Source organism: Haliotis cracherodii, unplaced genomic scaffold (assembly GCF_022045235.1).
Source record: "Haliotis cracherodii isolate W230 unplaced genomic scaffold, xgHalCrac1.p SCAF_6, whole genome shotgun sequence".
Lineage (NCBI taxonomy): Eukaryota > Metazoa > Mollusca > Gastropoda > Lepetellida > Haliotidae > Haliotis > Haliotis cracherodii.
In genome coordinates, this window is record NW_027266319.1 from 38,086,739 (window position 1) to 38,109,522 (window position 22,784).

Genomic DNA, 22,784 nt, shown 5'->3' on the forward strand with positions numbered 1-22,784 from the left:
GCTATATGAACAGTTGCTGAGTAAAGATCTGGAAGCCACACACAACAGACAGATGGATGGAAGAACCACTTCTGTATGTCCCCTGCAACATAATTGGCTTCAAAACAAAAGCTGTATATCTAAAGTACATGAGGCCATAACAATTTGATTGTTAGATTTTCTTCCCTATCAACCAACACAACACTCGACCACACAATACTTTATAGTCCCAAAGTATTTTCACGGGTGCCACAACAAGCAAATCGTTATGTCTCTTTCTCTCTTCCCAAGATGAAATACCTTTCCTTGATAAAAAAGTTCCCTATTCATATTTCATGAAAATGTGGATGAAGGTCTAGGAACCAGATATTAGCTTTAACTCTGGCAAAATTGATGTTTCCTTGTGTCCAAATACTCTTAGTCAAAAATCAATTAGGACATGGCATGTCAATAAATTCACATAAAACCTCCTGAATGTTCTATTACATACAGGGAGGAAAACATTCATCAAGAAAACTCACTTTTTGAAGAGTAGCACAAGCTAATGAGATTCATCCCATTCAGCTGGCTATCTTCATATGTATCTGACTTGTGCTTAACCTGCGGAGTGTGGCAGGGGATATTTATTTTCGCTGTCTGTCTTGTAAACAACATAAGGAAAATTATAGAGAAAGTGTTTGTGTAGTAAATTCTGGCAGAAAAGTCCAACTTAGAGAATCTGTGTAGTAGGATATGAAACAGAAAGTAGTGGGATCATTCATTCATTCATTCATTCATTCAGGGATGGTTCATTCATTCGTTCAGGGGTGGTTCATCCATTCATCCATTCAGGGGTGATTCATTCATTCATTCATTCATTCATTTAGGGATGGTTCATTCATTCAGTCAGGCGTTGTTCATTCATTCATTCGTCCATTCAGGGGTGATTCATTCATTTATTCATTCATTCATTCATTCATCCATTCAGGGGTGGTTCATTCATTCATTCATTCAGGGATGGTTCACTCATTCATTTATCCATTCAGGGGTGGTTCATTCATTCATCCATTCAGGGGTGGTTCATTCATTCATTCATTCAGGGGCGGTGGGTTAGGCTAGTGGTTAAAGATTTCGTTCATCATGCTTGAAGGCCTGGATTTGATTCCCCACAAAGGTACAATGCGTGAAGCAAAATGGTTATAAACAGATGTGACTAAAATGGTGATACTGTGGTCACAAAAAGTTGCCTGGGAGATTAGTTGTTGCTCGTGTCTTCAACCACTGGGTTAGTCTTTCCAGATATAACTGTAACTTTGCAGCCTGTGTGTGGTATACAAGATGATGATCTGCATCAGAGTGAGTGAGTGAGGCTGCCGTCATAGAACAGAAATATTGCTGAATAAAGAAGTAAACGACGAGTATAAAGTTGTTTATCATACAATAAAATACTGCAAAGAGACTAAACCACAAGGGGCGCAGCAGCCCCTCATGGCTTATTCTCCCCGCAGTGTTTTATTGTACAATAAACAACTTTACAGCCCCTCATGGCTTATTCTCACTGCAGTGTTTTATTGTACAATAAACAACTTTACAGCCCCTCATGACTTATTCTCACTGCAGTGTTTTATTGTACAATAAACAACTTTACAGCCCCTCATGGCTTATTCTCCCTGCAGTGTTTTATTGTACAATAAACAACTTTACAGCCCCTCATGGCTTATTCTCCCTGCAGTGTTTTATTGTACAATAAACAACTTTACAGCCCCTCATGGCTTATTCTCCCTGCAGTGTTTTATTGAACAATAAACAACTTTACAGCCCCTCATTGTTTATTCTCCCTGCAATGTTTTATTGTACAATAAACAACTTTACAGCCATTCATGGTTTATTCTCCCTGCAGTGTTTTACTGTACGATAAACTACTCCCACTGGTCGTTTATTTCTTATATGAGATATCAACATTATGTAAGCCTCTTAAAGGATGATGATAAAATGTACAAGCTTTAAAGATATTTACCCTATCTTAATAATGTCATCATGATTCCCTCAATAGAATTCGATCTTGGCACATCGGACAAGTCCATTTTATGCACAGGTGGGTATTTCCCACATATTCTCACAATCCTCATGTTGATTACCTGTACCGTTTCTCCCAATACCGATTGTCACATCTCTCTCACTTTTCGATGGGACCGTTCAGCCATCATATATATCTGCATTGCCCAGTTCCATCTATGGGGAACAACTCACAAGACACCTCCCTCTAAAAATAACGTCATCTAATTTACGACATCATCAAGTTGCACAATGTTTCATTGTGAGATAAACCACGCTTCGTTCTTCATTGTTGTTTGCGATTTATCGCTTAGCTATCTTATATTATGTGGTAGACACCCAATAAACCATCAAATCCTGTACAGACCACTTCAATATTCTAGCTAAGGCCAGTAGCTTGTCAATATCAGTTGTCAGTAGTTGTACATTTCAGATACACTGATATGGTGATGTTCCAGCCATCAACAAGATCGCTTTTGTATGTCAAACATAACACTCTTATTACACCAGTAATGTCTCCTCTGAAGGCAGGATATGTCACTCAATATATGGCCATCGATATTATCTCCCACCACACACATTCATATGCCAGGGTTCCCCAAAGAACCATGAAACCTCGTTAACTTGAACACCATTAACTCAAAATATTACGACAATGTCATTCTATGATCCCGGGAAAATCTTTAACAATATTATTGTCTACTTTCAGCACCCCACTTGTCACATCAGGAATTTGTGAAGACCAGCTCAGATACTCATATTCAGGCCTAAATCTACAATTCCCAAATTCAAAATTCAAAATTCATGCATTTATATATATAAAACTAATAATTAATTATGTGGCTTTGTAGAGAATACTAGAGATATCCTGTACTAGACTAATAACAGGACCAAGAAATAGGTAGATGGTTCTCATGCTTACTTTTATATTATTGCATTGAATGCAATCTCAAAATACAATGTCACAATATCTCTGAATTTGGAAAAAGAAGAACTTTAAAATCCCAATTTTGAACGAAATAAAGATTTTGTCCAAATTGCCAGACAGAGGCACTTAGTTTAGAATCCTTGATAAATCCCAGCACATACTAAAAATAACTTGTAATATATCTGATGGCATACAAGACTAATATATATGATGAAAGCTATCTTTCCTCAATCCAATACATTCTTTTATAGCTTATACTGTGTGTAACAATACACAAGTCCTCAGTCTCTCTTAACTCTGTCTGCCATTGAACAAACAACATATCTCAACCTCATATCACTTCCTTGAACTCTTTTTCCTGAAACCTTATTAATAGGCATCATAGCTCTATAAATTCTAAACCATTTACGACAATTGTGTCTTTTCCAGTCAATACACCTGAACAAAATGAGGCACTTAAACCACCAGACAACGGCCATCACAACAAAAGAAACAGCAATACCGCAAATCTATTCTTCAGTTAGCTTTACAGTCACAATTGACAAAACCCACTAAGAGGCTGTAATTAAGGCATAACTGATTGCCATTACTATGGATGACCGTCAGTGCAATCAGCTATTATGTCCTCGATACTGCAGACATTTCACATCTGTAACATTGCACTTATTAACAGAATATGGCGACAAATACTCTCCGTGGCTAGACATGCTCTCACTGAGGCTAGACAATCTCTTAGCAATCACTAGATATCAGTTGTTCTAGTCACATCACTGTTTTCAATCTATATGTTGTATTTGTCCAATAAACGGATATGAAAGGGGATTAATCAGTATCAGATCTCAGAAACATAGCTGACGTATTTCTACAGGCATGTTGAGCATCTGTTCACTAAAGGTTAAAGTTTTTAAGAAAATATTTTAATAAATGTTACACGTATACATAACTGAATTGACTCAGTCTTGCCAAAGGCTTCTGATGACAGAAAAGGAAATCATTTCATGTCATTTTAAATCTTTATTTAATATTTGTTTAAAAACAAACTTTTTGAAACATTAATTACCTAAAACTAATGGTATGGTTTAACATTTGAATTCTTATCATTATATTGTAGAATTTAATAGCAGTCTATGTTTTCTGTCTTCAGATTAGTCAGTTAATTTCATCTCTCCTCTCCATGCCTATTTGAATATATTGTACATAAGGTTGAATACCTTCATATACTGACCCATGTTGTTAGGTTCAACCCATTTGGGAATACTGTCACCCTATATGAGATAGGGTAAAACCAATATCATAGGACAACATGTGCGGAATGGTTTTAAACCAATTTCATAGGACAATATCCACTGAATGGGTTTAAACCAATATCATAGGACAATATCTATTGAATAGTTTTAAACCAACATTACAGGAAAATATAATTGGTTTCAAACCATCAAATCATCTTACTGCCTTATGCCATGCACCAGCTCCTCTCTGACTCTCTCACCATCTCACCTGCACCCTCTCACCCAGCACCCTTTCACCCAGCACCCTCTCACCCAGCACCCTCTCACCATGCACCCTCTCACCCAGCACCCTCTCACCATGCACCCTCTCACCCAGCACCCTTTCACCCAGCACCCTCTCACCCAGCACCCTCTCACCATGCACCCTCTCACCCTGCACCCTCTCACCTGCACCCTCTCACCTGCACCCTCTCACCATGCACCCTCTCACCATGCACCCTCTCACCTGCACCCTCTCACCATGCACCCTCTCACCCTGCACCCTCTCACCATGCACCCTCTCACCATGCGCCCTCTCACCCTGCACCCTCTCACCATGCACCCTCTCACCCTGCACCCTCTTACCCTGCACTTTCCCACCCTCTCACCCCACAAACCTGCCTCTTCCCATCATCTCATTTCACCTGCACCCTCTCACCCAGCACCCTTTCACCCAGCACCCTCTCACCCTGCACCCTCTCACCTTGCACCTTCTCACCCAGCACCCTCTCACCTGCACCCTCTCACCATGCACCCTCTCACCATGCACCCTCTCACCCTGCACCCTCTCACCCTGCACCCTCTCACCTGCACTCTCACCCCGCACCCTCTCACCTGCACCCTCTCACCTGCACTCTCACCCTGCACCCTCTCACCTGCACCCTCTCACCCTGCACCCTCTCACCCTGCACCCTCTCACCATGCACCCTCTCACCCTGCACCCTCTCACCTGCACCCTCTCACCTGCACTCTCACCCCGCACCCTCTCACCTGCACCCTCTCACCTGCACTCTCACCCCGCACCCTCTCACCCCGCACCCTCTCACCTGCACCCTCTCACCTGCACTCTCACCCCGCACCCTCTCACCCCGCACCCTCTCACCCTGCACCCTCTCACCTGCACCCTCTCACCATGCACCCTCTCACCTGCACCCTCTCACCTGCACACTCTCACCCTGCACTCTCTCACCTGCACCCTCTCACCTGCACCCTCTCACCTGCACTCTCACCCCGCACCCTCTCACCATGCACCCTCTCACCCTGCACCCTCTCACCTGCACCCTCTCACCTGCACACTCTCACCCTGCACTCTCTCACCTGCACCCTTTAACCTGCACCTTCTCACCCCGCACCCTCTCACCCAGCACCCTCTCACCCTGCACCTACCCACCCAGCACCCTCTCACCCAGCACCCTCTCAACTGCACCCTCTCACCTGCACCCTTTAACCTGCACCCTCTCACCCTGCACCTTCTCACCCTGCACCCTCTCACCCAGCACCCTCTCACCCAGCACCCTCTCACCCCGCACCCTCTCACCCTGCACCCTTTCACCCATCACCCTCTCACCCTGAACCCTTTCACCCATCACCTTCTCACCCTGCACCCTCTCACCCAGCACCCTCTCACCCAGCACCCTCTCACCCCGCACCCTCTCACCCAGCACCCTCTCACCCAGCACCCTCTGACCCTGAACCCTTTCACCCAGCACCCTCTCACCCTGCGTCTACCCACCCAGCACCCTTTCATCCAGCACCCTCTCTGCCCCTGCACCCTCTCTGCCCCTGCACATCTCACCCCGCACCCTCACCCTGCACCCTCTCACCCAGCACCCTCTCACCCAGCACCCTCTCACACCGCACCCTCTCACCCCGCACCCTCTCACCCAGCACCCTCTCAGCCCGCAAACCTGCATCTTCCCATCATCTCACCCCGCACCCTCTCACCCCACACCCTCTCACCCAGCACCCTCTCACCTTGCACCTTACCACCCTCTCACCCCGCACCCTCTCACCCCGCACCCTCTCACCCAGCACCCTCTCAGCCCGCAAACCTGCATCTTCCCATCATCTCACCCCACACCCTCTCACCCCGCACCCTCTCAGCCCGCACCCTCTCACCCCACACCCTCTCACCCCGCACCCTCTCACCCCGCACCCTCTCACCCCGCACCCTCTCACCGTGCACCCTCTCACCCCGCACCCTCTCACCCAGCACCCTCTCACCTTGCACCTTACCACCCTCTCACCCCGCACCCTCTCACCCAGCACCCTCTCAGCCCGCAAACCTGCATCTTCCCATCATCTCACCCCGCACCCTCTCACCCCACACCCTCTCACCCAGCACCCTCTCACCTTGCACCTTACCACCCTCTCACCCCGCACCCTCTCACCCAGCACCCTCTCAGCCCGCAAACCTGCATCTTCCCATCATCTCACCCCGCACCCTCTCACCCCACACCCTCTCAACCAGCACCCTCTCACCTTGCACCTTACCACCCTCTCACCCCGCACCCTCTCACCCAGCACCCTCTCAGCCCGCAAACCTGCATCTTCCCATCATCTCACCCCGCACCCTCTCACCCCACACCCTCTCACCCAGCACCCTCTCACCTTGCACCTTACCACCCTCTCACCCCGCACCCTCTCACCCCGCACCCTCTCACCCCGCACCCTCTCACCCCGCACCCTCTCACCTCAGCTGCCAGACAGACACAACATATGCTGACATGCTGCTCACGTACTCCTGTCTGACAGATACATACATAACCGTGTCATGACACTCTATATACAGTTCAAAACTATGTCCTACACCATGTGCCATTACAGAGATAACTACCGCAGTCAGTCATGGCAAAATACTATCCAGTCTGGAAAACTGGTAACCCCACATTAGTCATACGACATTCTCCTACAGATTTATGTTTACACAAGGACATACAGATTGTACAATAATGATAATCAGTTGGTTTTAAAGCCACATTTAACAGTATTCCAGTCATGGCATGTCGGCTTAATGTCAGAGGAAAGCCAGAAATGATGCAGGTCTCAGACGTTTACCACTTCGGTGAAACTCACAAGTATGGGTATGGTGCTGACAAACCAGTAAAACATAATCAGGGTGAACCGGGATTAGAACCCACAATCATAGGTTCCTGGCATGCCCAAGGGACAGAACTGTGCACAGCAATTTGCTGCAACTTAGACGACTTGGCCACCCGTGCCCCACTTAAAAATGATAAAGGATACTAAACAATTTTTTAAATAGTCTTCAACGTCACGTGTTATCAGTGTGCTAAGATGGACGCTGCTCCCATACTGTAACATTCAGTTACGATACTTGTAGCACTAAAATCACTATGGTGATGACAATGTGACCACCTGAATCTGCAGTGTGTCACTGTACCCGATGTGGATTGATGCTCATGCTGTCGATCACTTGTTTGGATCAGATGTGAATAGTTAGAGGGCATGAAGCATAAATTACTTCTACCAACTCACTCCAAAAGACTACATCTTTCAGCAACAACAACAAATATTTCGAAGAATAATCACTGATTAAATCCTTTTCATATTCCACACTGTACAGAATCTCCTTCGATCACACCTACAGCTTGCTTTGTTATCAAGAGCTACTCCGTAGTTGAGTATCTGGTCTGGGCGTGTCTCATATGTCCATAATGAAGGAGTATAGAAATGAGTCTTCAATGGTTGTCATTCATAACTTCCTGAAAGTAACACCTGTCAATAATCAAGTTAATTTCAAATCAGTATTGTCAATCATTCTTTACACTCTAACTCAGTTGCGCTTATGCTTGAATTGTCTGTAACATAAACATCACTATCGAAGGTTCAATACAATATCAGCACTCATGAAACAGAACCCAAGATTTGTTGAAACCTGCTGATATCAAGTCCCTTAATGATTTTGTGATCAATGACACTGTTGTCATCGATCATATCGGACAAGGTGACTGGCTTGATTACATCACTGTGAAGTCACCACATGCCTGGTTATACTGGGACCTTATATCTGGCTGTTCGAACACAGATTTGTCACTGATTTGTCACAAACATTGACGTCACTGGTTTTCGTAGTTCCCATTTATCTATACCCAGGTATCTACACTCTATACTAACATATCTACACCCATGTATATATACCCAGGTATCTATACTCTATACTAACATATCTATACCCATGTATACCGTATTCAACGTAATAAGCGTCCCGCTCTAATAAGCGCCCACAGCGATATTTGTTAATATATTGGCTTGTGAACAATCCCAATTAGCACCCCTTCCAACTGATCAATGTACACAAGACTTATTTATTCGCATAAAATACACACTCGTGTGTTATATGCAACCTTAATTATGGGCAATTAAATTCTTGAAAAATATATCTGTTGTACATGAACATTTCAGGCTGACGGCATAAACCACAAGTTTTATCTTTCAACTGTTTTTTTCCCACCAAAATAATATTCTAATAAGAGCCACCTATTTTTAGTTTTGAGAGCGCCCTGGGCGCTTATTACGTCGAATAGGGTATAGACCCAGGTATCTATACCAATATAGTAATCATCCAAACCTCACAGGACCGCCTCCATGGTCCAGTGGTAGAGCGTCCGCCCGGAGAGCGTCATACCAAAAGATGTTAAAAGATGGTACTTGTTGTTACCCTGTCTGGCCCTCGGCATTGAGGGGCTAAAACAAGGACTGGTCGGCTCAGAGTCAGTATACTGTGTCTGAGTGGGGTATTCATGTTAAACTGCGGCATGGCATCTCAGTGAGCTAGCACTATAAATCGGCATCAGTTCGGACTGGTACAAGCAGCCACACACACACACACACACACACACGTGCATGCACGTCGCAATATAAGTGCAATTATCTTGGACGCAACGTTAAAACCCATTTCACCTCACCTCCAAACCTCACAACCAAAACAAGCATCGTCATGGTCCTCCAGACGTCCACCACCACTATATATATGTAACTGCCAAACCCTGGTCACAATTACAGCCTCGGCCATGATCCCCACATTCCCAATGTTCCCCCGGAGGACCACAGGTATTATCTGCTGAGCTTCACTTACTGAGGCTAATGGTCTGTCACAGTCCCCCAAACCACATTTTCCTTCCACCCATTCCTTACTGTAATGCTATAGCCCTAAATAAAGTAAGTTAAGATTGTCCAAAGGTTCCAGAATCTCCCATCTCAATGGGGCACCTTTTCAATTTACATGTAGCAGTTTGGTTCTATCAAACTATATATTTTCAGAGTGTAAGCATTACACCTTTTCAAGTCATCACCATCTTGGTTGGCAGTTTTAGTGCAGCCACTAGCTGAGTGGTCCCTAAATAAGACATCAAGGTACATTCCACACCGACCTGCTGCAACACTGCTGGTATATCCCCTTGCAGGCCACTGACATGTACAGCTCCTTATCACAGCTTAAACATGTGTTCATTACAGTGGGTAATTTGTACATTTCCTTAACAACAGTACCATGTGGAGTCTGACTGATGGACAGCTGGCATCAATTTCACATCAATGATAACACAAAGTTTCTATTCTGCAGTTACAGGCATGTCCTTTTGATCTCTAAAGGTTTTGTTCTTGGTTGAATTTTGTTGGGTGTTTTTGTTCGTTTCTTTACCTGTGTGCCATGTTCAGTTCCTTTGAAATTACCTCTCTGTGATCTCACAACTCCTCGGCAAAGTCTGATGTACTTAGGCTGCCATAAAGCATTCAATTATTTTCAGATTTGCACACTGTATGCTGTCAACATGATATTGCACTTAAGAGAGTGAGTGAGTGAGTTTGATCTAACACCTCTTTGAAGAGTGTTTCAGCTATATCACAGAGTGTCAGCTTCGTGTAGGTCTAAGATGTCTACCACCCTGGTCTTGAGTATGGTGCTGACGAACGTAGAAACAGGGAATCTGTGATTCAATCCCACAATCCTAGGTTCCTGGCACACCTCAGGGAGGCAACTCTGCCCAGAGAAAAGGTGCTTTAGACCCTGGTCCCTAGACTTGCATAAGTCTCTAAGGCAATAATTATGAGTTTAAATCTTAATTCCTAGATTATACAAATAATAAGAACGTGTTGTCCCTATAAAAGATGACATCCTTACTGTCTGCTTATCTAGACTTGCCCATTATAAGGATAGAAGTACTACACCCATGGACTTGCCATTCAGCGCAGCCTTGGAGCAAGGCTACATGGTCCCCACATTACACTTAAGGACATGACCAGTTGAGAATGTTATACCCAAAACAATATAATTTGTCATGATATAGCTAAGTAAATAACATAAACATAGTCAACATAATCAAAATAATATCATGCCATCATCATCATCATCATCATCATCAACATCATCATCATTGCCATCATCATCATCATCATTTAATAATGAACTATATCATCATCTCTGACATCATAAAGAGATTATATTTAAACAACTCCATTTACACTGGTAACATCTCAACTATCAAGCAAACTAGCAACAGAAAGAAATCCCATTTTGTAAAGTCAATACCAAGAAACGATTCCCTGCATCCATTTGGTTTACCTGCTCTTACAAACACTCCATTATTTGATCGTACAAAATCCCCAATGAGAAGGGGTCCGTCCGTACTCACACCAAGCTTCATCACTTACCCATCAACAGCTCAGTCTCAGCAGCATAGATAGAAATAGTTCCAAACTTTGTCCCTCCAAGAAAAGGAAAACCCATCAGCCCTTCCAAGGAAAAAGGGCCAAAGAATCTGTAGAATTGGTTGCCTGGAGAATATTGTGTTATAAGACGAGACTTGAGGAAAAACTGAATCAGGCTACCGGCATCCTATCTTGCCTGCAGCTAGGTGAGACTCAACATTAGATCTGTTGATTGACAATGTGCCTTGCCTAGACTTGCCCCAGTCACCTTGGAGCTATTTTCAGCATGTTTATATTTTTAGCGTGTTCAGTACATGCTGGAAATATTTTCGAGCAGAAATTGACTTGAATTAACTGAACTCCCTGTAAGCAGACAATGTGTGTCGCCTAGACTTGCCCCAGTCTCCTTGTATCTATTAACACTGTTTATATATATGGTATAAGTTGGAATTACATTAAATATTTACAAACCTAACTTTGGTAATCCAGTAACCTCAGATTATTGACAGTTCATATACAAAAATGACATAAACTCAATAACTTATGAATATAATAACTATAACCAGCATCATTATTCAAATCCATTTTCTATAATTTCAAACCACATATAACCTTCCACTGGTGCATGTAAAGATGGTACAGAGTTTTCAGGTTAAAACAGTCCAATACAAACACTGATTTATTGAAAGTATCAAACTCAGTTACTGCGACATATCTTTCATTTAACTCACTCACTCTCATCATCAGTCATCATGATAAGAACAAAAACAGTTAGAAATACTTCCAGATGATATTGGACTTCACTAAGCAGCTCAGACACAACTAAATATGTAGTGATTTAAAAAGTCTGTCATTAACATTTTTCCTTAATTTTGTCCCATGCCAGGAAGTCATTAAAATCAACCCATGGTAAGGAAGTCATTTATTACAGTTCCAGAAATGATTCTTTGGTTGGAAGCAGAAATCTACCAATCATGACTGGAATTAGTTTTACACCCCTACTGGTAGTGCACGTCACAGTGAGATACGGGGACAAGGCTAAGTGTTACACCATGACTATTCATAATGGAACCCACCACTGGACGAGCAAACTCCAAACCCACTGCCCTAGCATCTTAATCCAACTACTTCACAATGTGAAAATAAACTAATTCACGATCTGTAAACAAACTGCTTCAGAAATCAAACAGCCTCCTGAAAACAGAATTCCAACAGGAATATATTCATGATTTTCATGGCAGTCAATTTGAGGACAAGAGCGAATTTTGCTAGAAAAAAAGTATGAGTTTGAAAGTTTGAAAATTATTTTAGAAGTGCACTTAATGTAATTTATTGAAAAATGTAACTTCAAAATCTATTCTGACCTGTTATTGTGACACAAGAGCATCATCATCATCATCATTATCATCATAATTATGATAATAATAATAACTTTGATAACCTTGATAACCTAAATTAGGAATTCTTTATTCCAAACTTGGAATATTCTGTCATTTCCCCAGCCCCTGAGCTGAATATCTGCTTCAGAGAAAACCTCGATCAATCACTGTCCGAAGTGTAGAGTAAGGGCACCAATGATGCTGGCATCAGGTCAAAGAAATAAGTCTGTTGAACATTGCTCCCCATCTTCCAGAAGGCCATTGCCCTGGTTTGAAGAGACCCCTGATGAATCTTGTTGTGTAAACACATGGACTATGAGGTACACACCTCACCAGATAGCCAAAGACATCCTGCGGCTAACAGCATGACTATCTCAACATTGGTGCCTTCCCCTCGAATCTATGTCCATGGATAGCAATCTCTGAAACTCAATAGCAAGGCCGCATACTGAATGCCCCAGTGAGCTGTTTTCCCCTGATGGAACATACATTCACAAAACACAGGAGAGGGTTTCAAGCAACCTTTGAATGTAAGATGCATGGTCTGTCAAAGACAACAGGTCAACAAAATGCTGTTGAAATACAAACTGCCTATGTAGCTAAACACCACAGGTCATCTACTAAATGATGCAAACATACTATTTAGCTAAATGCCACGGGTCATCTATTAAGTGATGCAAACATCCTATGTAGCTAAATACCACAGGTCATCTATTAAGTGATGCAAACATCCTATGTAGCTAAATACCACTGGTCATCTATTAAGTGATGCAAACATCCTATGTAGCTAAATACCACAGGTCATCTATTAAGTGATGCAAACATCCTATGTAGCTAAATACCACAGGTCATCTATTAAGTGATGCAAACATCCTATGTAGCTAAATACCACAGGTCATCTACTAAGTGATGCAAACATCCTATGTAGCTAAATACCACTGGTCATCTATTAAGTGATGCAAACATCCTATGTAGCTAAATACCACAGGTCATCTATTAAGTGATGCAAACATCCTATGTAGCTAAATACCACAGGTCATCTATTAAGTGATGCAAACATCCTATGTAGCTAAATACCACAGGTCATCTATTAAGTGATGCAAACATCCTATGTAGCTAAATACCACAGGTCATCTACTAAGTGATGCAAACATCCTATGTAGCTAAATACCACTGGTCATCTATTAAGTGATGCAAACATCCTATTTAGCTAAATGCCACTGGTCATCTACTAAGTGATGCAAACATCCTATTTAGCTAAATGCCACGGGTCATCTACTAAATGATGCAAACATACTATGTAGCTAAATACCACAGGTCATCTATTAAGTGATGCAAACATCCTATGTAGCTAAATACCACAGGTCATCTATTAAGTGATGCAAACATCCTATGTAGCTAAATACCACAGGTCATCTATTAAGTGATGCAAACATCCTATGTAGCTAAATACCACAGGTCATCTACTAAGTGATGCAAACATCCTATGTAGCTAAATACCACTGGTCATCTACTAAGTGATGCAAACATCCTATTTAGCTAAATGCCACTGGTCATCTACTAAGTGATGCAAACATCCTATTTAGCTAAATGCCACGGGTCATCTACTAAATGATGAAAAACATCCTATGTAGCTAAATACCACTGGTCATCTATTAAGTGATGCAAACATACTATGTAGCTAAATACCACAGGTCATCTATTAAGTGATGCAAACATCCTATGTAGCTAAATACCACAGGTCATCTATTAAGTGATGCAAACATCCTATGTAGCTAAATACCACAGGTCATCTATTAAGTGATGCAAACATCCTATGTAGCTAAATACCACAGGTCATCTACTAAGTGATGCAAACATCCTATGTAGCTAAATACCACTGGTCATCTATTAAGTGATGCAAACATCCTATTTAGCTAAATGCCACTGGTCATCTACTAAGTGATGCAAACATCCTATTTAGCTAAATGCCACGGGTCATCTACTAAATGATGCAAACATACTATGTAGCTAAATACCACAGGTCATCTATTAAGTGATGCAAACATCCTATGTAGCTAAATACCACAGGTCATCTATTAAGTGATGCAAACATCCTATGTAGCTAAATACCACAGGTCATCTATTAAGTGATGCAAACATCCTATGTAGCTAAATACCACAGGTCATCTACTAAGTGATGCAAACATCCTATGTAGCTAAATACCACTGGTCATCTATTAAGTGATGCAAACATCCTATTTAGCTAAATGCCACTGGTCATCTACTAAGTGATGCAAACATCCTATTTAGCTAAATGCCACGGGTCATCTACTAAATGATGAAAAACATCCTATGTAGCTAAATACCACTGGTCATCTATTAAGTGATGCAAACATCCTATGTAGCTAAACACCACTGGTCATCTATTAAGTGATGCAAACATCCTATGTAGCTAAATACCACTGGTCATCTACTAAATGATGCAAACATCCTATGTGGCTAAACACCACTGGTCATCTATTAAGTGATGCAAACATCCTATGTAGCTAAATACCACTGGTCATCTACTAAATGATGCAAACATCCTATTTAACTAAATGCCACGGGTCATCTACTAAATGATGCAAACATCCTATGTGGCTAAATACCACAGGTCATCTATTAAGTGATGCAAACATCCTATGTAGCTAAACACCACTGGTCATCTATTAAGTGATGCAAACATCCTATGTAGCTAAATACCACTGGTCATCTACTAAATGATGCAAACATCCTATGTGGCTAAACACCACTGGTCATCTATTAAGTGATGCAAACATCCTATGTAGCTAAATACCACTGGTCATCTACTAAATGATGCAAACATCCTATTTAACTAAATGCCACGGGTCATCTACTAAATGATGCAAACATCCTATGTGGCTAAACACCACAGGTCATCTACTAAATGATGCAAACATCCTATGTGGCTAAACACCACAGGTCATCTACTAAATGATGCAAACATACTATTTAGCTAAATGCCACGGGTCATCTACTAAATGATGCAAACATCCTATGTGGCTAAACACCACTGGTCATCTATTAAGTGATGCAAACATCCTATGTAGCTAAATACCACAGGTCATCTACTAAATGATGCAAACATCCTATTTAACTAAATGCCACGGGTCATTTACTAAATGATGCAAACATCTTATGTAGCTAAACACCACAGGTCATCTACTAAATGATGAAAAACATCCTATGTGGCTAAACACCACTGGTCATCTATTAAGTGATGCAAACATCCTATGTAGCTAAATACCACAGGTCATCTACTAAATGATGCAAACATACTATTTAGCTAAATGCCACGGGTCATCTACTAAATGATGCAAACATCTTATGTAGCTAAACACCACAGGTCATCTACTAAATGATGAAAAACATCCTATGTAGCTAAATACCACAGGTCTTCTACCAAGGCCACAATAAAGCCAAAAGGTAATAAATAAGTCATGGCGATGCTCATAAAACTAACTAAACGTCATAATAACTACTGGTACTTTAAGTTTTTGTATGGCATTTAGAAGTTACACACATGAGAGAAAATTTATGGATATTAACTTCTGTATGATGAGGAGTTGACATCTATAAAGTTCTCCCTCTCCCTACTGGTATATAAACATGTACATGAATTTTCATAATCTGCAGTTTATTTCCCCAGTGTTGCATGTTCTAGTTATTATCTACCAACAGTTATCAATATCATACAGAGGTAGAAATAAACCAATTTATCTGATCATTGATCTCTTTCTTCTGATCATTGATCTCTTCTGTCGTTCATGCATTCCCCTACTCCAATCTCCCCTCCTCCCACCCCAGGGTTCTCCACTGGTTATCAATGCCATCAACCCCAAGGCTGACGGTTACACTTGATTTTTGTTCTGTCCCTAGAGTACCTTCAAAGGCGCCTAAATTGAATCAACCTACCATCCTCAATTGAATATATTAATACCTATCTATTTCAAGCAAATCTCGCTCCAAGTGCATGCACCTGCTTGTGTGTCTCCTTCAGTGTCTTTTTACTTGACTTAATAAAAGAGCTGATTCATCAAATTTTGAGGAAAACAGTCAAGGATTCTTTTCAAAGATATTTTGAAGTATGTGTATTACTGACACAAAACCAATGTGAACAAAACTTATTCGATAAGGTATGGATGATTTATCAAAGCTTGAATATTAATTAGTAATCTTAAAGGAAAGTGTTACCATGGTTACCATGGTATTGACATTTACGGATCACCTGTATAGTTAAATGGAATCATGGAATTTCAGTTTTCAAATAAATAAAAGGGACAAAACTTTTTGCATATTCTCTGACAAAAGCTGAATACATTAACTTGTAGTCTTGATAATGTGAAAAAGTGAATGTTACATTTGAATAAACTAATCAACAAGAGATATTAACTGAAAAGTTTAACTAATTTTCATAATTAACTGGAACTGACGGAGTTACCTCCCATATTGGCGAAAGTAGCATGGCAGAAGACAAAGACGTGGTGGTAATTGTGGATGTGCCCACATTTAACAACCATCCCATTTAAAAGAACTTTTTTCTGTTCTTGTTTTTTAGTTAGTTTTTTAAAAAAGTTTTTGAGACATTAAATAAATATTTGGAGCAAAAGGTTTGAGTTGTATTTCATCAATCTTGAAATTTCTTACTATATGTGTATCGTGAAAACAGTTGTATCGTCAGTCCGTATCGTGATACGTATCGCATCGGAAGATGTCAGGAGACACTCAGCTGTCACGTTTACAGTATACAATAATGTATGCATAAAATAATTAAAATGAATTTAATAGACTGATCATACTCTCAGTGCTTGGAATTTAAACTTAACATACACCATCCTGCTAAGAATGTGCAGAGATACATGGACTTAATTTTCATTATGAAACAGCCATCACAATTATGATCATAATTTCACATACAGAAATTAATGCATATAAGGCTTACATAATTTAGCAATTAACACACTGACTATCTTCTGTTTAACAAAAACACACGTTTTCCTTTGATGATTTAGACCACAAGCTATGATGCCAGACATCATACAGAATGCCAACCCAAGACTGACCTTGACCTTATTCCCATGATATTCATTCCATTCTATGTCTACATGATGAACCAAAATGCTAATATGGTTCCTCTCATTGTGCAGTTATATCACTTGCAAACCATCACTCTAAACGCTGCCGCATAATTTGACATATATGTCAGTTGTTAAAAAGGCTACAGATTATTCCTATGTCTAATGAAGCCTTAATTCACCAATGAAACAAGTAAGGATAAATCTTGCACATTGTGGGGAAATTTCCATTAGACCATTAGTCCCCCTGCTAATAATTTCTCCATATTCCTATCACATTTACAAAATGGGAATACAATATCTTCCATTGAAGTCTCGGAACTCCCACTGCCATGTGTTCAACCGTAATACTGCCAGCAAACTGGAATGACATGGGAACATATTGTCAGTTTCAGAAGTGATAACACTAGTAGTATATTCAATGACCTTTACGGACCCTGACACTATTTCCCTAGCTGCATGTAGAACTCTCCTGGATATTTGGCATAACGAAAAGTGTTGGTGATAATTAATGATTTATGCAATAAAAGAAGAATGGGAAGATATTTTAGTGAAACTTATATTTAAAACTTATCGACTATCATCTTAGTGTTGTCAGCAAATATTAATAGTGGGACGATACACCGACGAATCGGGTGATCACAATTTTTTACTTCTCAATATAAGTAGCGATCACAATCGCACACCGAGTTAAAAGTATCAATTCTTACCTTAAATGTATTCTTTAATAAATGTTACACCAAACACTAATTACTAGTGAAAATGAGTAGTGAAAACATGAATATTTTCATCCACTGCACCATAGTTGACAATGCCAGCTGTAAATCGCTAGTGTGCCAGGAATTTGGCCATCCTGCCTATGAAAAAGATGGCTTACATACCACAAATAAGAGCACATGCAAGTATCATGATATGTATCGTATCGTTGGCAAGGTATTGTGATACGCATTGGATTGTACTGTTGGTGGACTGTCGCAGCGCTAGTAAATATGTGACTTGCATCCAAGAAATATGCATTGGTTATTCATGAAATAAACCATCTTGATGATCTTGAATATCTCTCGTCCTCAAAAAAAAAGAGAATCAGTGTATGATATTTTGAACTGCATTTAAATTTCCTCTGTAGATATCAAAATAACATCATTGTACTCCAAAGGAACAAAATCCTAAAATAGGGAATTCAGGTTTATGATGTGGTCAGCAAAATCACACTATTTGTAGCAAGGTACGCTATATCATCACGGTAGTTAATGTATTATTGATCTTTACGGCAAACTCTTATGGCCTATTAAATATTTCAGACGCAAAATATTTCTTTATTTTGTTCAACTTTTATGACATGTCAATTAGGATTGATTGATGATGATTTTCTTTAGCGAGTTCTGTCAACAAAGTACCTGTCATTAGCAACTCAAGGGTTGGTAACTCCAAATTATCGCGGTATCACTATCTTGTGTTGTGATATGTGTGAATTATGTGGTTTACATCACTTCCTGTTTTGGATTATCGATAATCAGTATGCATCACGACCAAATAAACGGGTACTCATAAGCAGTGTTATATTTGGGATTACTCTCTCCTTGTCAAGTACAGATTTCATTAGTTTGGGGTTGACTCCTATCCGGAACCGGAACCCACTCTCAGAGTGAGGCGCCTAATCGCCAGCACACAAAGTCAGTTATCTAACCCACTCAGCCACCAAGGCTTTCACTAAAATGAAAATCCATTTCTAAATGGCATCATTTATTCAAAAATGGCTTCTGAAGAATTTCAAATGGAGGTAGGGATAATTCTACTTCAAAAACATTCAAGAAACTATCATAAACAAGAGTCATCAGAAGATGACATATATCCCCCCGGCCCCCATTTATTTAAATATAAGCCAAATGGGAATTCAAGTATCAAGCCCAAAACCTGTGGGCTCATTTACAAATGGTAGGAATTCAAATTTTAGCATTCTCTACACATTGGAGTGAGCATGTGCTGAGAGATAGACTTCTACACATAGAACATGCTATGTCGTATTGGTGTTGGAAGAGTTTATTTAACATTCGCAAAAAGCTGTAATAAATGTTAAAAGTTATAAGTAGATATGTAGACGACACTTCTCACTCAATGTTTACCTCACAGCATTAAAGAACCTTTTCCTTGAAACACATTTTCAAACAAATATTCAAAAAGTCTTAAAATAGCAATGGGAACCATTTTCAGATCTTTATCCTATGAGAATACTTCCTGACAACTGTCAAAATGAAAAAAGAAATCACACAACTTGATAAAAAAATCTGTATTTCATTTGAAACACATTTTCAAAGTCTTGATAAAGATATTGAAAGGTTTTCAAGTTCCGCTCTCTCAAAAACACCAAGACCATTTCAGACTAAGTCCAATTTGTCGCCATGAAAAAGGGGAAAATGTTCCAAAAAAAATCAAAATAAAGGAACCACTTCAGGACATGATTGATAAAACTTGCGTGTTTCGGTAAAGAATATTTCATGATTTTCAAGCTCTGCTCTGAAAACGACATCCACCTCATCTCGGAAACAAGTCCCACTGTTTTCATGGAAACAGATAAAAATGCAAAGAAACTTAAATAGCTTAAGGCACCACTTCAGGATCTGTTTGATATATCTGCCAAGTAATGTTGAAAGCTATGGAATCGTTTTCAAGTTGTGCTCCAACCCCCCTTTTGAAATTAAGACCAAATTGTTTAAACTGAAATTGAGGAAAAATAAAACGGAAACAATCTGCAAAATGCAAAAGGCACCACTTCAGGTATATCTGCCAATTTTTGTTGAAAAATATTGAACGATTTTCGAGTTGGCCACGGAAATGAAGAGAATAAGAGGGATGGTTAGACAGACAGACAGACAGACAGACAGTGTCAACTTTATCCAACCACATCCAATGATTGATATAGGCAAAGTCCCACACCAAAGACGAATAACACTAAGGACCCACTTTGAACACCTCATCGCCATCTTAGTGTGTCTTTGACCAGGATGAGGTTCCAACTTAGGACTTATGTGTTTGGAGAATCCTATATCTGACAAGGAACAAACACCTACCAACTTGGACATAATAATTTCCTAACTACTAGTTCCATGATGACATAAACATTGGTGTGAATAAGCGGGGGTCAGGAATGAGGTTCATCAAATTTAAGAGATGAGGAAATAGCTCTATCTGTTCACGGTAATTACTAACTCCAGTCACAGAGGTCATCGGGTAATGAGAGGTCAAAGTAATTAGAGGTCAACTGCTGTATTGATACAGGAACAGTCTGTCACTTTGGCAGGTTGTCTGCTATACTCTTTGACATAATGACTGAACCAATCTTGGACTTGTGAAGTAAGTTGTGTGGATAATAGTTTCAGTTCTCACAGGGTCGGATACAAATAAAGTTATTTCCAAGTGTGACAATCACTGATAAGATGTTTGGTGTGCACTTAGAAAGTAAGAATGACAACCAGAAGAATAATTTTAATTAAAAAAAACAATTATCAAAAAGCGTGTTCATAGCGTCATCAGTCTTCAATCGTTTGTCCAGTTTACTTGTTCAAAGTATGCTTCTCGCTGGCTCACATTGAAAAGAGAACTCCAAGGTATTTATATTTAAAGAAATGTGATTTCCATGTACGCAGTTATGGCACCGAGAACATTCCTTAACCATGCTGTTTTGATCACGTGTCATTGACCCTTTAAACAAATCCCCACAAATTTGATAGAACAAATCATCTGACTGTTACTTTAATTCCAACTTGACAACAGAATGTCTATCTTATCTGTCTGTCTGCAGGGGGAAGGGGGGACAAGGATGGTGCACTTCTTGGGATATATTCTCAGACAGATTATTTTAAAGGGGCTCTATCCTCCACACGCTAGTGCTCACTTACTGTCTCATTATAGACATTGTACTTCATACTGTTAGAGAGTCTTTAATTGCTAAATTGATCGTATATTCACTCAATTTCATTGATGATATTCACTCAATTTCATTGATGATATTCACTCAATTTCTTTGATGATATCACACAATTTCATTGATGATATTCACTCAATTTAATTGTTGATATTTGCTCAATTTCATTGATGATATTCACTCAATTTCATTGATGATATTCACTCAATTTAATTGATGATATTCACTCAATTTCTTTGATGATATCACACAATTTTATTGATGATATTCGCTCAATTTCATTGATGATATTTGCTCAATTTCATTGATGATATTTGCTCAATTTCATTGATGATATCACACAATTTAATTGATGATATTTGCTCAATTTAGTTGATGATATTTGCTCAATTTAATTGATGATATCACACAATTTAATTGATGATATTCAATCAATTTAATTGATGATTTTTGCTCAATTAAATTGATGATTTTCACTCAATTGTGGCATATAAGCTGACACAATTAAAGCTCATATTCTATGTACTATTTCATAAATTATATTGTTTATTTCCTGTGAATGCTATTATGTAATTCCGAGTACAGTACCGTACACGGCCCTGCCTCCATTACGTGAGGGAATAGCAACATTATTAATTATTACCCACATGGAGAAGATACAGGTGGTAAGATACTAAATCCGTACGTCACACGTGTGTCGTACAAGGTTGACCTTGTTTTATTCGTTTTGATTGGATAACCGTGACCTCTGTCACACCGGGACTACTTTTTTCATTCATAAAAAATCGCGAGACGTCATTCATTTTGCGATTACAAGGCAGAACTGAAGAAATTCATGAGAACGAGAGATATTTACAAACACTTTATTAAACCAAACAAGATAGTCACACGCATCAAATTCGGTTTGCATTCTATATAAGTTATGCATAGAGCTCCTACAGACATATAATCGAGCTAGATCTATAAATCGATTTACAATGTACGACCATTTTCGCAACTTTCAATTTGATTTAACGTAAAAGGATAAGCGTGGTGAAATGAAGTCTGTTTAAACTATCTGGACAGATATCTAGACTTACTTGGGATGATCCGGTTGTGCCATCGGTGTCCCCTTTGAAGCGTATGTTGTGGCGCTGTTTCGGGAAGTGTTGTTCATGAATGAACGAACACGACAGCACGACCAGATCACTTAAAGTTCACAGTTCCGATACAAATCATTCGAAAACTCCGTGGAAGTGTGCCTGACTTCTGATTTTGTGGCCCCAAACATCCCAAATGTGAATAGTAACATTCCCTATCTCTAGCGTAAAACGCTGTGAGTGGATCGCGGTTGTCTTTTCTTATTCCGGTGGCGACCTTGCCCTTCGATCGTTCGAAGCTGTCACTGACATGCAAGCAGATTTGAGTTTGTTGATTTCCACGTCTTCAGTAAAGGGTGGTACAGTTAACATGAATGTCTTTGGCGAACAGTCTGATTTCCCTCTACCA

At 40.2% G+C, this 22,784-nt stretch overlaps 2 protein-coding genes across 5 annotated transcripts in view; one reads left to right on the plus strand and one right to left on the minus strand.

Annotated features, from left to right (window-relative positions):
* Positions 1-22,784, minus strand: part of LOC139444629 (protein kinase C delta type-like) — a 133,658-nt gene that overhangs the window by 80,375 nt on the left and 30,499 nt on the right. The window contains exon 1 of one of the 4 annotated variants that reach the window (XM_071225545.1): positions 10,882-11,069. The exons of the other annotated variants lie outside the window; for them this stretch is intronic. The gene's annotated coding sequence lies outside the window, so the exon portion shown is untranslated. Of the gene's footprint in view, positions 1-10,881; positions 11,070-22,784 lie in introns of those variants that run through there. 4 annotated transcript variants of the gene reach the window in all.
* On the plus strand, positions 4,647-6,986 carry LOC139446419 (mucin-2-like). Its single transcript, XM_071227745.1, has one exon. The coding sequence runs from the start codon at positions 4,647-4,649 to the stop codon at positions 6,984-6,986; it is 2,340 nt and encodes a 779-aa protein (XP_071083846.1).